The sequence below is a fragment of the Dioscorea cayenensis genome, chromosome 19 (genome assembly GCF_009730915.1).
Source record: "Dioscorea cayenensis subsp. rotundata cultivar TDr96_F1 chromosome 19, TDr96_F1_v2_PseudoChromosome.rev07_lg8_w22 25.fasta, whole genome shotgun sequence".
Classification (NCBI taxonomy): domain Eukaryota; kingdom Viridiplantae; phylum Streptophyta; class Magnoliopsida; order Dioscoreales; family Dioscoreaceae; genus Dioscorea; species Dioscorea cayenensis.
Genome location: NC_052489.1, coordinates 1,109,719 through 1,125,266, shown reverse-complemented (window position 1 = coordinate 1,125,266; position 15,548 = coordinate 1,109,719). Strand labels below are relative to the sequence as shown.

Sequence of the window (15,548 nt, the reverse complement as noted above, 5' to 3'; positions counted from 1 at the left end):
CTAGAATCCCACCTAACCCTTCTCTCAGCCCACCAACCCCTAAAAACTCCAATTTTCTTTTATTTATTTATTTATTTTCATTAAAGTCCTTGTTTTTCTTATAAAAGCTCCCTCCTTTCTTCCTTTCCAACCCCCTGCTTTTGCCTTCCCTTCCCTTCACCACCAACAAAGAAAGTTTCAAGCTTTGACCTTCTCCAATGGAGGCAAAGCTCCTGAAGGCCAGTTCCCCCATTCTTCCCAATCCCCAGTGCCTCATCAAGCCCCAAAGACCCTCCTTGTGCCCTCCTTTGACCCTCACTACCTCATCACCATGGAAAAACCCCACCTTGGGACTCTCCCTCTCATTCTCACCTCAAAGGATGCTTGTTCAAGTCCGAAGTTCCTTTGGTTCTTCAGCTAGGTTTGTAAAGTTTGCTTCTTGGTCAGTCTTTTATCTTTTGGTTGTCTTAATGTTGATGTATCCATTGCCCTTTTCTGATTGAGTTTTATTTTGGGGTTTGGTTGTTGGATTTGTGTTTTGTATGTTTTTTGAGGTTTGAGATCTGATTTGTGTGAATGATGTTTGAAATTTGGTTTCTTCAGTTTTTCTTTCTTTCTTCTATTTGCTTGATTTTTTTAGTTTGAGTTTGTTCATCAGTATCTGAAGAACAAAAAGGAAGAAAAAAAAGGTGACCTTTTTACCACAAGAGAAGGTTTTTTTTTTTTTTTTTTAAATGCTTATATGAGTTGAATCCCTTTTTTGGTAAGATCTCTGTTGATGACTTCAATTGTGAATTTAAATCAAGCCAGTGGCTGAGCTCCTGAATGTTTGATTATATGTTTAATTCTAACTTCTTTTAGTATTTAATGGTTTCTGTTCAGAAAATTTGATTTAATGAAATAGTCTTAATGTTTGTTGCAAATGTATTTGATATGAGGGCACCAAAGGTTCACTATGATTTTCATTTCATTGTAACTTTATTTTTTGTTTTTTAAGCAGACACTTAATTGTAATGTTTTGCCTCAATGATCATTGCCATTGCTGAATTTTGTGTATGCAAGTTGTGTTTGCAGTTCACTTTTATTGACGAATTGCTCATATCAGGCATTGTCATAAACAATTTTAATGTGTAGATTGGAGGAACGAATTGACGAGAGTGATAGCCTGACTCTCGATGCTATCCGACACTCTTTGATTCGGCAAGAAGATAGCATAATATTTAGCTTAGTCGAAAGAGCACATTATTGCTACAATGCTGATGCATATCACAGCAATGTGGTGTGCATGGAAGGATTTCAAGGTTCTCTAATTGAGTACATGCTTCGTGAAACTGAAAAACTGCATGCTCAGGTGAAACTCTGAATTTGATACTAACATTTAAAGAAGAAAGGCATGTCTGTCGGAGATAGGTCTTCCTTTTTGCTAAGTTTTCAGTTTTTATTTGTGTTTTGTCTTCAGGTTGGTCGATACAATAGTCCTGATGAGCATCCTTTTTTCCCTGAAGATTTACCTGAACCCAAGTTACCCCCTATGCGATACCCAAAGGTAAAGATAAACAATTCCTTGCAGCATGAATTATGATATGTTTTCTTTGAGGAAAATGCTGCAATTTAATGTGGTTTTATATACTTTTCCGTGGAGCAATTACAATAGTATCACCTAATTTTCTGCTTATATAAAATGTAGCATTCTGCTTCTTATTTTTTCAGCAATTCAGGTTATGTTGAGCCCTTGCCAACTGATTTTGAATAGCTTGACAAATTCTACCAATCGATTGCAACTATCTCTTTGTGAAGCAACTTAGTCAACTGTAAATATTCAACATTTTAGCTTAGCAGGACTTTTACCAATGAGAAGCTCTCTTAATTTTTCATGTCGTTTGCTAGTGCTGTTGTTGATATTCTCTCTGATTTTCACACCCTTTTACACCTTGACATAGGTTTTGCATCCAATTGCTGATTCGATCAACATAAACAAGAAGATCTGGGACATGTATTTCAACAACTTGCTTCCAAGGCTGGTTAAAAAAGGCGATGATGGGAACTATGGCTCGACTGCTGTTTGTGATACAATAGTTCTTCAGGTACGGGTGATCGAACCATCTCATATACATTCACCACTTCCTTTATCGAATCATACAAAATTTCATGTTTGTGTGTATCATCTTGATTTATTCAAATCAGGCACTATCTAAGCGAATCCATTACGGCAAATTTGTCGCAGAGGCGAAATTCCGTGAAAATCCTTCGGCCTACGAAACTGCCATCAAATCTCAAGTACCATTACAAACCTATACATTTCATCAGTTATTTCTGCAAATCTCTGCCGATAATCTGATCTCTACTTTCCGAAATCTGGTTTCTGTAGGATCCTGACCTGCTCATGAAGATGTTAACATATGAATCAGTGGAAACCGCAATCAAACAGCGGGTAGAAACCAAAGCCAAAGTTTTCGGCCAGGAAGTCGTGATAACTGAGAACGGAAACGGTGTGCCGCCGGTTTACAAAATCAAACCTGACATCGTTGCCGAGCTCTATGGTGACTGGATAATGCCATTAACCAAGCAAGTTCAAGTACAGTACCTACTGAGGAGGTTGGACTGAGAGAGTTCATTCATATAGCAAGTTTCTTGGCTCCCTAATATGAAAAGAATAGATAAAAGATCAGGATATATATATATATATAGAAAGGGAGGCAAAGATATAAAGAAAACAATTGAAATTTGTGACTGTGTGCCTGTGAATCCTGCATTGAAATAAAATTGGAATTTGCATTGATGTAGGGTGTTATTCTCTTAAAACTATGATTATAGGAATGATTAATGGTTAATCAAGTTTTAAATTTAATTTGTTGCCTTTAGCTGTTTTAGTGTGCTTTGCAATGTTCTATAAGGCTTGGCAAAGCTTGATAATAAAAGTAGTTTAATATTTTTGTATATTAGAATTAATCATTAACAAAAGATCAAATTAAATTAACAAGATTTTAGATAAGTAAAACTAAACTAATATGTTGTCCAAAATGTCTATAAAACAATCATGTTGCCTGATAGTACTAAAATATTGAAATATTAAAATATCAATCTCTATACATAAAGAGAGATAATAATTTGAAGTAGATTAGAAAAAATAAATCAATGTTTTATTAATAAAATCCATCTCAAAAACCTTATCATAAGATAAAATTTATTTTGATTGGCTTTGGAAGGCAGTGAATTCCATTTTCATTATCAAATAAAGCTTTAATTTTTTTTAGCTCACTCATAGTGAAATAATGACATTTAATACAAAAAAAAAAAACCCAAACATCTATTATTTTATTTTATTTTTGACCTACAATGTTACCCATAATAGACAATTTATTTTATGCAATTATTATTTTTTAAAGAGCACATGATTGACAATATATTTTTTACAATTACTTTTTAAACCGCATAAATTTATTAAGCTTCTTCCTAATTTTATTATTCATTTTTATTTGTCCTAAATTTTAATTACACAGCAACTAATAATCAAGACTTAGCCTAGTGATTTTCTATTTTACTTGTGTTTTATAAATTTCGAGTTAGAAACCTCCAAACATAATGCAAAAAAAATAAAAAAAACACCAATTTATAAAAAGGAAAAAAAAATTACACAACCATTAGTAAATTCTGATACATAATACTTGTCTATTGAAAGGTATGTTCATTGTTTGAAACCTTTAATTTCTAAATTTTTTTAACAAAATTATGATTTATTTACTATATTAAATACATTTAATTATGATGTTTATTTTACCGATTGAATTTACAACTGTTATTGATATTTTCTTTTGATAAATAATATTAAATTAAAATATATTGTTCACAATTCTTTTTTTTTATATAATTAATTTTTTAATATATATAAATATTTCCAAGTCAACGCAAAGTCGACCAGGGAGCAGTGTTTTCACTCGCGAGTTCCATTCGCTCGCAGTAAGCACAACAATGGCGGAGATCGTGAGCGCTCTGGCATCCCAATTCGTGAGCACCATCGCCGAGCTGGTGAAGGACGAGGTGACCTTGCTGAGGGCTGTGAGATCGGAGCTTCAGCAGCTCGTGTTTGAAGCTCGTCTGGTCCAAAACTACCTGAACGATGCTGAGCACAAGGCCATGCACGACCTTACCATCCGGACATGGTTGTCGGAGCTCAGGGATGCTTTCTATGACGCCGATGACATCGTCGACCACGCTCGGACCCGCGCTGAGAGGGTTTCCGGCGCTTCTACTGCTCAGGTGTGTTGTTTCTCTCCTTTGGCTTCTGTTTCTGGTGACCTTGTCTTCCGTCATAGAATCGGTGGTCGGATTCGGAGCGTCAAGGCGAGGTTGGGAGAGATTTTGAAGCGGGGGATGGAGCTAGGGTTGGTTTGTGTTGGTTCTGTGAGGCGTCGGAGAGAGGGGATTCGCGGACGAGACGCCGGTCCCGACGTGGAGCCGGACATTGTTGGTGGTGGAATTGAAGATGATACCAGTAAATTGGTTGAGATGATGATCACTGATGGTGATGGGAAAATCTCTGTTTATGGGATTGTGGGGATGGGTGGGATTGGTAAGACTACGCTTGCTCAGAAGATCAACAATCACGGGAGCATCAGAGAAAACTTTCACTCGCCACTACCCGTGTGGATTTGTGTTTCTAAGGAAGCAAACGATTTGAGAGTGTTGAAACTCATTGTGAAACATTTGGGTGGTGATTATAACTATGACTCTGTAGGTGAACTTCAGCATATTCTAGGTCAAGCGGTAGAGAATAAAAAACTGTTTTTGATTCTTGATGATGTATGGGATTCACATCTTTGGGAGAGAGTGCTTAAAAAGCCATTGTCTAAGGTTGGTCTTGGCAGTAGAGTTTTGGTCACTACCAGAGATGAGCGTGTCACACTGCAAATGGGGGATGTGTACATTCACAATGTGCAGGAGTTGTCTGTGGAGGATGGTTGGTCATTGATGCGCAAGCTAGTGTTCAGTGCCAACGAGGAATGGGATATGCGACAGCTGGAAGACATTGGTATGCGAATTGTTGAGAAGTGTCATGGCCTTCCACTGGCAATCAGGACAGTTGCCGGGGTTCTTCGTGAAAATGAAAAGCACCCGAGGGAGTGGGAGAAAGTACTAGAGAACCCGGCTTGGGGGATGACTGACCTCCCACAAGGCGTAATGGGGGTCCTTTACTTGAGCTATGAGGATTTGCCTCTTCATCTCAAACAATGTTTCCTCTTTTGCACACTTTTCCCTAAGGACTTCGTCTTGTTTGAATCCTTTTTGATTGAGCACTGGATTGCTCAGGGCTATGTGAAGGAGGACAAAGATTTGATTGTGGAAGAGGTGGCTAGAAAATATTACAGAGAGCTGCTGAGAAGGAACCTTTTACAACCAGTTCCTTACACCTATGAAAAAGCTGAGTGTCAAGTGCATGACCTGTTGCGGTCTCTTGGTCTATATCTAGCTCAAGATGAGCATTTCTTTGGCAATGTTAAAGCACTGACCCGTTCATTGTCTGCGCCTCCTATGAAGAGACTACACCATATTGCAATTTGGGACGAATCCCTCACTGCAATTCCTAAAAGTGTGAAAAAACAAACCTCAACAAGGACACTCATACTCGCAAAAAACTTTCTAATGAATGAGCTACCTGAAGATCTCTTCCACAAGCTTAGGACATTGCGGGTTCTGAACTTCCGAGAGACTGGACTTACTACCATGCCCAAGTCTTTGGGAAACCTCTTGCACTTGAGATGCCTCAGTCTCTCTTTTGTCCCTATTGAGGAGCTACCTGAGAGCATAGGTGGCCTTAGCAATTTGCAATACTTGCTGCTCTGGAGTTGTGAAAAGTTATCCAGACTCCCCAGAAGTATCACAAGGTTGTACAAGCTCAGATGTCTTACTGTTAGTGGTACTCCATTGGTAGGCATGCCCTCGGGGATTGGTAAACTGGTTCATCTTAACAGAATTGTTGGGTTTGTGACCAATGACAAAAGCAATGACCCCAATGGTGAATTGTGCTCCCTTGAAGAGATCCGGTCTTTCTCACAGCTAAGAGGTATCTCCATTGTGAATTTGGAGAAGGCAGCCATAGCCCCCCGAGGAGAAATAGGATCATTTCTCAAAGACAAGAAGCATTTACATCACCTTGACTTACAATGTAGCAATGAGGGGCAAAGATTCACAGAGGAGGATGTGGCAAGGATCGAGGAGGTCTTTGAGGAACAGCTTTCACCACCATGTTCACTCCAACGGCTCATAATCAATGGTTACTTTGGCTCTAAATTCCCAACTTGGATGATGCAGGATAGGGTGATCTTCTTGAATTTGAGAATACTAATGTTATTGAGGTGTACAGCTTGTGTGCAGCTTCCACCATTGGGTCAGCTTCCTCAGCTGGATCATCTTGAAATTGCAGACGCCGAGTCCATAGGATGTATTGACCTTGATTTAATGGGTACAGGAAACATCTTATTTCCAAAGTTGAACAAATTATTTTTGCTTCACATGCCAAAGTGGACAGAATGGCGATGGGTAGCAAGGGACAATGTAAAGGTGATGCCTCGCCTGGACATGCTATACATCTCTGACTGTCCCCACCTCAAGGCCCTTCCCGAGGGTCTTACTCACCATGCTACAGCCCTAACTGCGCTGGAAATCCGAGAAGCGCACAGCCTAACAGTGGTTGAGAGATTCAAATCTGTGAAGATCTTAAAGCTTCACTTCAACAACAAGCTCACAAGGGTTTCTGGTTTCCCTACAGTCCATACCATGGATATTAAAGACTGTGATGCATTAGTACATGATGTGGGGGTATTTCCTTCACTCCAAATCCTGGAGTGGGGAAGCAAATATGTGAGTCACTTGCCAGAGTGGTTGCTTCCAAAAGATGTCCCTATCTTTCCTGCACTCAGGAAGTTTGTGGGTACGGTTAAAGATGTTGAAACACTTGGCAGGTGTCTTGTCGATGGTCCTGATTGGCCCAAGATTGAGCACATCTCCAATGTTTCCATTGGAGTCATTCATCAGCTGAAGTTTATCTCATATATAAAAGAACCTTTTGACTTCAAGGCCAACATTTCACTTCTTTCTAGTGATGAGATTGATGCTTTAGATGCTAATGATGAATATGAACACCAAGCTTAGTGGCATGATCATATCTATGCATAATTATGAAGGTGATGCCTTATATTTGTTGTTAATTAATTATGGTCTCATCATCAATTTGTTTCACAATCTGATCAGTTTGCATTATCAATTTTTTCTCCTATTTAGGAGGTGTTCATTTTTTGGCTTACGTCAAACTATACCTACATGTACATGCTGGGGTACCACATGTTCTCAAGGTAAGCTCTATAAACTTGGACGTTTTACAACTAAATTATGATCACTTTGAATTCTCACCTTTTTTTTTTTTGGAAAAACTTTTGTTGTTTGGAAAGAATAGTGATTTTGATATCAATATTCAGTTTGGTTCCTAATTTTGTATTGTTGAAAACAGTTGAGTGTCCTGCTTTGAAATAAAACCAAAATCTGAATTGATGATGAAGGATGGTTCCTGTTTTATCGTCACTATCTTGGTTTTACAATAAATTGGATCGCCGTTCGTGGGGGCATGTTTAAACTTAGATTTGAAGAAAAATAATGAAACTTGAGGACTAAGCAGAATAAATTGTGTGCAAATTACTTCTTTAATTGAATGTTTGGCTCTTGCATATTTATCAGGGGTTGTGTTAAGGAATGAGTTTAGTGTTAAATTGTTTGCATATGCATTTATATAATTAAATGAGTTTAGTGTTGAAAAAGAAAAACTTTGCTGTTAGGTGTTGGAGTGATACAGCTGATCTTAGTTTGGTGGGGAGTATATCTCCTAGCTTTCTGTGTGTGTGTGTGTGTGTGTGTGTGAGAGAGAGAGAGAGAGAGAGAGAGAGAGGCTGGCAATGGAGAAGGCCTTGACAAGAGTGGGGAGCTTGTGGATATCCAGGAAAGCCAAGGAGGAATTCTCATCCATTGGAGGAGATCTCTCTGTGGGTTCTTTGATTTTTTCCTTGTTTAGAATTCAATCTTTTGATTTGCATGCTTTTCTCTTTGCCATTTATGTTTCTTATGGTTTTTTGATCTGATATGGTTTTCCAATGATTGAACAGCGGTTCTCAAATTCTGTAGAGGAGAAGGCAAAATGGGTCTTGGAAAAGCTAAAAGGTTTGATTTTTGTGCTTTTTTTTTTTTCATTCAATGCTTGAGGTTTTACTTGACGTTGTGATTTTTGAAACATTTTTCTGGTTTCATCTGTTTTTTGATTCTTTTTTATGAATGAGATGTTCTAAATTCCCTTGAAATTCAATCTAAATCACTCTTATTTCCAAATTACATGTTTGCTGATTAATTTTCCTGAATGAATATATCAATTTAAACAAAGAAGAGTTTTTCCTGCTATTCATTTGTGAAATTAATGAGCTTAAGGTTCCTGATGAAAAGAAATGAAGTTTGTTCTGGTATTCTTTTATGCAGTTTTGATCAACAATGGGGCTTGTAAGAATGATTTGAACAGGGGAAGGATCTTGATATATTATTAAACATTGAAAACAATCAATTGTATTTGTTTAGTCACACAAATTATCATGAAAAAATTTCCACAATGATCTTATGCAATCAAAACGGGTTTCAATGATCAAAAGCTCATTCTATTTTCACTTTTCTTCAGGAAGACAACAGAAACCACTGCCGGATCTCCTCCGCGAGCACAACCTACCTCCCGGCCTCTTCCCGAAGAACATAATTTGCTATGAATTTGATGACAACAAAGGGAAGCTGATTGTTCACTTGCCTTCCAACTGTGAGGTATGTTTCAAGGACTCATCGGTGCTCCGATACGCGGCTCGTGTCAAGGGAGTACTGTCAAGAGGTAAGCTCTCAGGTGTTGAAGGGATGAAGACCAAAGTCCTGGTCTGGATGAAGGTCACTGATGTCAGTGTAGAGAGCTTCAGTTCTGGTAAGGTATGCTTCACTGCAGGAGTGAAGAAGTTGAGATCAAAGGATGCATTTGAAATTCCCAGGGATTCAGTCATTGTGGATGAATTTTAAGATTTTGAGCTCATGAAAGTACTGATCTTGCTCTTCTTTTTTTGTTCTTTGTTGTCATCTTTTTTTCTTCTTGTTTGATCTGCTTTCTTAATTTTTATTTTTACCAGAAATTTCATGTTATTTTTTTTTGAAGATTATGTTTGTATATCAATAAATGCATTGAATTATAGATATAATATGGCCAATGATCTTTTGGTCAATTGGCACTGGGTCTTTCATGTAAGGGTTAGTGCCCTTGCCGAAAAGACGGGTTTGAATATATTATGGTATAAACTTTACGTGCATCTCTCTAACAATAATGTCTATTGACATCGGGTTTTTTTCATAAAGAATTCGTGTCTTTGCCAAAGAGACGGATTCGAATATATTGAGATATTAACTGTATGTATGTGTATCTCCTTGACAAGTGACAATAAGAACGAGTCTCATCCCTTAGATAACTCATAATTAAGAACTTAATTTTTTTTTTTTCAAAGCATATCATTTGGCATAAATAATATGTTAGATGTGATTGGAGCTCTAAAAATGTATGAATTAATGAAGTTTCATTTTAAAAATGCAAACTCTATTCATGCGCGTTTTATGATATGCAAGTAAAGATCAAACGCATGAAGTTACAAATTGAATGATCTATCATGCACACCTGAATGGTTTAGATATTAGCACCATTAATTGCATAATATTTTTTAATCATTTTTAGAAAGTGTCTAATAAACGAAAATAATAATAAAAAATTTTATCATAGTTTAGTCTCATGAATCTTTTAATTTTACAAAACTAAAAAAATCCAATCCATAAAACTCATTTTATTACAATCATAACAAATTAATTAACTGTTAATCAACGGTATTAAATAATAAATCCATTTATATGACCGCACATCCCGAGGCAATATAACGAAACCCCAACCGTTCATCACAGTGGCTGGATCGTAATAAACAGGAAGTTGAACAATATTCCCTGCCCTTCGATTCCCCTATAAATACCCCTCCGTTTCCTCTCAAACGCTTCATCACCCCCAACGGCCTCTCTCTCTGTCTCTCGTCTCCGCGAATGGAAACCCTAAGGACCCATCTCCGTCTCTCCGTCGGAGCCTCGCCTTCAATCCTACTCATCGCGATGCTCTTCCTCTGCGTCTCCGTCTCCGCCACCAAGCACGACGTCGGCGGCAAGCAAGGCTGGGCACCGAACGTCAACTACACTGACTGGGCCTCCCACGAGCGCTTCTTCGTCGGCGAATGGCTTGGTTTTGATCTCGTATTCTATAGATCTAAGTATTTCTCTTAAATCAATCGGATCTCACCATTGATTTCTTGGTTTTCAGTGTTCTATTATCAGAAAGGGATGTACGACGTTGTCCAGGTTAACTCTACAGCCTTCGATCGTTGCTCTGCTGAGAATGCGATCATGAACTGGAGCCGGGGACACAGCTTCGCGTTCCAGCTCAAGGACGCCGGCAACTACTACTTCATCTGCAGCCGCGGGCAGTGCTACAACGGCATGAAGCTCTCCATCCTCGTCCACGAAACCCCAGCTCCTGCGCCCTCACTGCCACTGCAATCAGCCCCATCACCCTCTGGATCCTCCGCTCTCACCCGTTTCATCTCTCTCAACTTCGCCGCTGCCGCCGTCTTCCTCGCCGGAGTTTTCTAGGGTTTGACGGTAACTTTTCTTTCCCTAAATGCCCTTCACAGGTGCAACCAGTCCAGTCTGATTTCCATGCTGATATTCGAGGGTATTATAGTCTTTTACTATATAAAGATAATCTGTTACTTGTTTTCCAAGAAATATTAACCTCTGCCTTTGGATGACTTCGATGCTATGATTGTCTTCATGAAATTCACAACTAAATCATTTTCTTATTGTGCTGTTTAATATATATTTTTTTTCATCTAAATATATCAAGAAAAATTTCAATTTTAAGTTCTATTTTGAAGATGATATATAGGTTGCATTTGATGTTAAATGGGAGGGGGCATTCTTGGTATTTTAAGTGACTGAAAAAGTGTAGGTTGTTATGATACTACCCCAGGCACTATTCTTCTGTTTTGAGTCTTTTGATTTTGACCTTGCTTGGTTTTTTTTTTTAATTTTATTTTAATTTTTTAAAATAAGGATAGTAGATGAGGATTTTAGTGCATTTTGAGAAGGGTTTTGAGTGAAATGTTTCTAAATTATATCATGATCATGATCAAAATCTTTTCACTAAATAAAGAAAACAAGCAATTTCTATTTATTGAGATTTGAGATGGATAAGAAGGATGATAAAGGCTAATATTTTTTTTTATATAAAAAATATTATAACAAATAACTATGGTTTGTATGAATATAAACAAATATAGTTTCTTTTTTTAGTATAACATTAATTATCCATTTTTACATAGAAATACAAATAAAAATCTAAAAGCGATCGATTGAATAGTCGATGGTATGATGACTGCCAAAGTCATGGGTAATTATTTGTTTAGTGCTGATCTGTTTATATTATTTATAAAAAGATGTACGTTTGTCAAATGCTATTATTAAAAAATATATAAAACAAGTATTTTGTTGAAATAGAGAAAAATATATGATATAAAGAGAACAGAGACATGTGAAACAACAACAAAGCAAGTATTTTATAATATTATCATCTTCTCATGGTTTGTTTAGTTAAACATCACATTGATTTTTTAATTGTTTTGGGAGGTACTGTAATTTTAATTTATGATCTAAAAATAGTTATAAATTAACATGTTGTATTTCTAATATATTATAAATTATTTATCATGCATTTATCTCAGGCTTCACCCAAGAATATAAATCCACTCACAAAAGTATTTGCACCAGATTCCAAAATTTTTTTTTAAAAAAAATTTAAAATATTTTCTAAAAATTAGCCAGACACGTACAAACAAAAAGTAAAAACAATAATTAGAAAAATTCAGCTTGATTTTGAGAATCAGCTTCGAATCCCAAATCAGAGCTCGAAATTCGAGTAAAACAAAGACTAATGAAGATAAGAAAACGAGCGAAATGAAGGGTATTTTGGTCTTTTAAACCGAAAAACGACAAGATCACTCCCATGTGCTACTACTGAGATTCCATTCTTCAAGCCAATGAAAATTATATATGTACGAAAATAGCCTTATGATTTACCTTTAATCACATAAATGCCTTCATCCATTCGAGTGTTTCTTTCAAGGGGAAAAGGTGAGAAAAAAAAAGACCCAGCTCCGAGAGAAGGGGAGCCATGGCGATCGCCGGCGATTTGAAGGCATTTGGGGCATTTGCTTCTCTTCGTCCCAAGCATCCCTTCAGACCCTCAGTTTCTTCTTCAAAGGTTCGGTATTTTCATTTTTTTCCCCTAATTTTTCTGTTGTTTTTTTAGCCCTTTTGTCGAAGAAGTGATTTCGGATGTTTTTCTTGTGTTTGTGTAGCGTTTTGGATGCAATCAAGCGCGTTTTACATTTTTATTTTGCTCTTTTTTTGTGATTAATCAATCGGTTTTGCCAATGCTTGAATATGGGGTTTGATGATTACCGGATGGATTTGTTTGTGAGAAGCATCGTCCATACCAGGAATTCATGAGTTTTTGGGAATCTGTTTACTAAAATAAAGTCAATGAAATTTATTTGATGCATAATGATTGGATAATCTTGGTGGGTATGATTTTCTTTTCTTTTTTAATTTTTTTTAATTGTATGGGATATGTTTGGATGGAAAATTGAATAAAAATTGCAGCTGAAGCGCTTTGATCTTTGATCAGGATGACAAATTGGTTAGTGATTTGGGAGAAGAAAATCAGATAGAATGGTTTGGGAATTTTGGCATTTGTGGTAGATTATCATTTTGCTGATATTGACTCCTTGTGTTGATTGTGGATGATTATCAGTGTAGGTGGATCAAGTTATCTCCATTTTCTTTGTATGACGTTCTTGGTATTGACTTTTTCTATTGTTTGTTAAGACACCATGTTTTATTTGGTTTGATGGTGTGCGTGTGATCGAGCGGTATTGGAATTGTGACACTATATTCTGTATTGATGGTCCTGGTTTTACTACTTTGATGATATTCTTCTAAAATGAGAATAACATTCCTGATAATGTTGTGCTTTGTTATTGATCTTGTATAAAAACTTGCCTTTTGATGCTCTCTTTGTTGAAATTGGCACAATTTTTAATTAACTGCTTGAATATATATGAGTAGGAGGTTGTTTATTGCATTTGTAGGTTATTGTTTATCAAAGATGGGCTGACCATCATATGTTCCTTTAAGGAATTAATCTAAGCTTGTTTAGGAGTAATGTTTGACATCATTTTTTGTATGATATAGTGAAACAAATGACTTCTTATGCCACATAGTTGGATTGAAAGCAATGAGGCTAATACATAATGTATATGTATCATTGTTGCTCCACTACTGGAGTAGTCTAGAAATTTTTTAATAAACAGGAATAACAAAATAGCACACAGTTTCAAAGAACAATAAATAATTAGTTTACCTGTTGTAGTTTATTTTATTGAAGTATGAAGCAATTTAAGACATTGCCATCGGCTTATTCTGTAGTATATCTCCCAAAATAATATTTAGATGTTTGACTCCTTTTACAATAAGGAATACAGTTAGCTTCTTTCCGTGTAGCATTTTTTCTCTTGCGTTTAATGATTGCCTAGATTGGAGACTTGTTTTTGTATCTGTTCTGTCTTTATCCTGGATGGGTAAGCGCACACACGTGTCAAGCGATATAATGGCTGCCTTTGAGTATTCTCTACTGAACGAGCTTTAGGTTTTGATGGCTGAAATGTTGTTTGTACTTGATCAGTAGACTATGACAATTACATTAAGCTAGATTCCATGAGAAGTATGATAAACATTATGTGATGATAATCAATTTAGAGTGTTATGTGCTTCAAACCTTTCACTGATGCTGCGTAATTTCAGTACAACTGTAGTCCGATTTATATATCAAGCCAGCTACTTTTTAGATGTGTTTTCTTGATTCATAGAGTTTAATGTCCTGTGGTATGTATTACAAAAACTACTAAGTTTTGGTCTTAAGACTTGGCGACATCTATTTTATGCAAATTCATCTATTTTATGCAAATTCTCTTTGTTCACCAATTGATTGACATATGAAAGTTGCGTGTATTTTATTTGTGCTGAACCCAAACTTATGCTTTCCTGTTTTGAGCACGTACGGCAGAACCTTCATTTGTTTAGAATCCAATTCCAAGACTTCACCTCTTAAGGGTGCATGTATTATGATCTAATGAGTCAATATTGTGGCCTTCAACTTACTGTATTTATGCTCCACTTGCATACCCATTTTAATTATGGAGGTCTAAAATCTTATATTCTTAATAATATTATGTTCTTGTTGGTACACAGCATTTACAGTTGGGTGGCTTTCTTACTGGAGGATCTAATGATCTCAAGATAACAAGTAAATGGCCGCACATGAAATTGGAAGGACATTCAATCGGACGTGAAGATTTTCGCTGTTTCCGCACCACAGATAACAAACTCTCATCAACAACCTTTAATCAAGATGCAGAAGGCTTCCTGCTTAACGCCATCACCATGAACTTCTTTGATCGTCTGAGCTTGGCCTGGAAGATATTATTCCCCACATCAACAGCTAGAAGAAACTCCAACGCTAAAGTTGCAAAACAACGGCTGAAAATGATCCTTTTCTCAGACCGATGTGCTGTCAGCGATGAAGCCAAGCAAAAGATTGTGACTAACATTGTTGAGGCCTTATCTGATTTTGTAGAAATAGACTCACAGGACAAGGTCCAGCTAAGTGTCTCAACTGACCCTGACCTCGGTACAGTGTACTCGGTCACAGTCCCGGTCCGACGAGTGAAGCCTGAGTATCAAGAATCTGAAGAGGACTGCAAGGGCAAGATCACAGGTGTCCAGTACCGAGACACGGGAGATGCATCTGGTACTGTTGATGTCACATTCGATTTCTATGTACCCAATGGGAATTAATAGGTTGCTTAATATAGTTTGTTTGGAGAACTAGGAAGTTGATCTTGCTTTTAGGGTTTATGTTTGAGACATTGTTTTCATGTTGGAATTCTCTTCTGCAGGCATATGCAGTTTTTGTACATAAATGCAGTGGTGAGGATTTTGATCATGCCTATGCTTTTCATGGTTTTTGTACATATATGTATTTATAGGGTTGTTTGTGCAAAAAATCAAAATTTGCAGTAACTTGCACAAAATTACACAAAATATAAAGGGATATAAATGTAAATAACGCATTTTTAGAACTTTAAGTTTGATACCAACAGCCTGATGGTCTTTAGTTTATTTGAGCTTCTTCTTAAATTGGGCTCTGTCTATTTGTTTAAAAAAAATTTAGCCAAATAATTAAATAAAACAAAAATTGTAAATAAATATGCGAAATTAATTTTCTCTCACCTATTTTGTTTCCATCCATTCTTTAAAATATTAATAATTATTATTTCTTGTTGAGAATTACTAGTGACTCA

At 36.7% G+C, this 15,548-nt stretch overlaps 4 protein-coding genes across 7 annotated transcripts; all 4 read left to right on the top strand.

The window, feature by feature from the left end:
• Window positions 1-114: 114 nt before the first annotated feature.
• Window positions 115-2,758, top strand: LOC120283286 (chorismate mutase 1, chloroplastic-like). The gene is made up of 6 exons (XM_039289928.1): window positions 115-400; window positions 1,114-1,330; window positions 1,439-1,525; window positions 1,920-2,063; window positions 2,164-2,256; window positions 2,348-2,758. Exons 1-6 carry the CDS (start codon window positions 198-200, stop codon window positions 2,582-2,584), a joined length of 981 nt encoding a protein of 326 aa, XP_039145862.1. The 5' UTR covers window positions 115-197; the 3' UTR covers window positions 2,585-2,758.
• Window positions 2,759-3,902: 1,144 nt separating this feature from the next.
• LOC120284173 (uncharacterized protein At5g01610-like) lies at window positions 3,903-9,102 on the top strand. 4 transcript variants are annotated; one of them, XM_039290965.1, is made up of 4 exons: window positions 3,903-7,160; window positions 7,258-7,328; window positions 8,130-8,184; window positions 8,687-8,772. In XM_039290965.1, the coding sequence occupies exon 1, from the start codon at window positions 3,949-3,951 to the stop codon at window positions 7,126-7,128; it is 3,180 nt and encodes a 1,059-aa protein (XP_039146899.1). In that variant the 5' UTR covers window positions 3,903-3,948; the 3' UTR covers window positions 7,129-7,160; window positions 7,258-7,328; window positions 8,130-8,184; window positions 8,687-8,772. The 4 variants fall into 4 exon arrangements, with proteins under 4 accessions (XP_039146899.1, XP_039146900.1, XP_039146902.1 ...); XM_039290968.1 differs by lacking the exon at window positions 3,903-7,160 and adding an exon at window positions 7,806-8,009 and having other exon boundaries at window positions 8,687-9,102; XM_039290966.1 differs by lacking the exons at window positions 8,130-8,184; window positions 8,687-8,772 and adding an exon at window positions 7,806-7,911.
• Window positions 9,103-10,088: 986 nt separating this feature from the next.
• Window positions 10,089-10,928, top strand: LOC120250130 (lamin-like protein). Its single transcript, XM_039258911.1, has 2 exons — window positions 10,089-10,312; window positions 10,391-10,928. Exons 1-2 carry the CDS (start codon window positions 10,120-10,122, stop codon window positions 10,717-10,719), a joined length of 522 nt encoding a protein of 173 aa, XP_039114845.1. The 5' UTR covers window positions 10,089-10,119; the 3' UTR covers window positions 10,720-10,928.
• Window positions 10,929-12,232: 1,304 nt separating this feature from the next.
• LOC120250129 (cell division topological specificity factor homolog, chloroplastic) lies at window positions 12,233-15,194 on the top strand. The gene is made up of 2 exons (XM_039258910.1): window positions 12,233-12,388; window positions 14,437-15,194. Exons 1-2 carry the CDS (start codon window positions 12,299-12,301, stop codon window positions 15,040-15,042), a joined length of 696 nt encoding a protein of 231 aa, XP_039114844.1. The 5' UTR covers window positions 12,233-12,298; the 3' UTR covers window positions 15,043-15,194.
• Window positions 15,195-15,548: the final 354 nt, after the last annotated feature.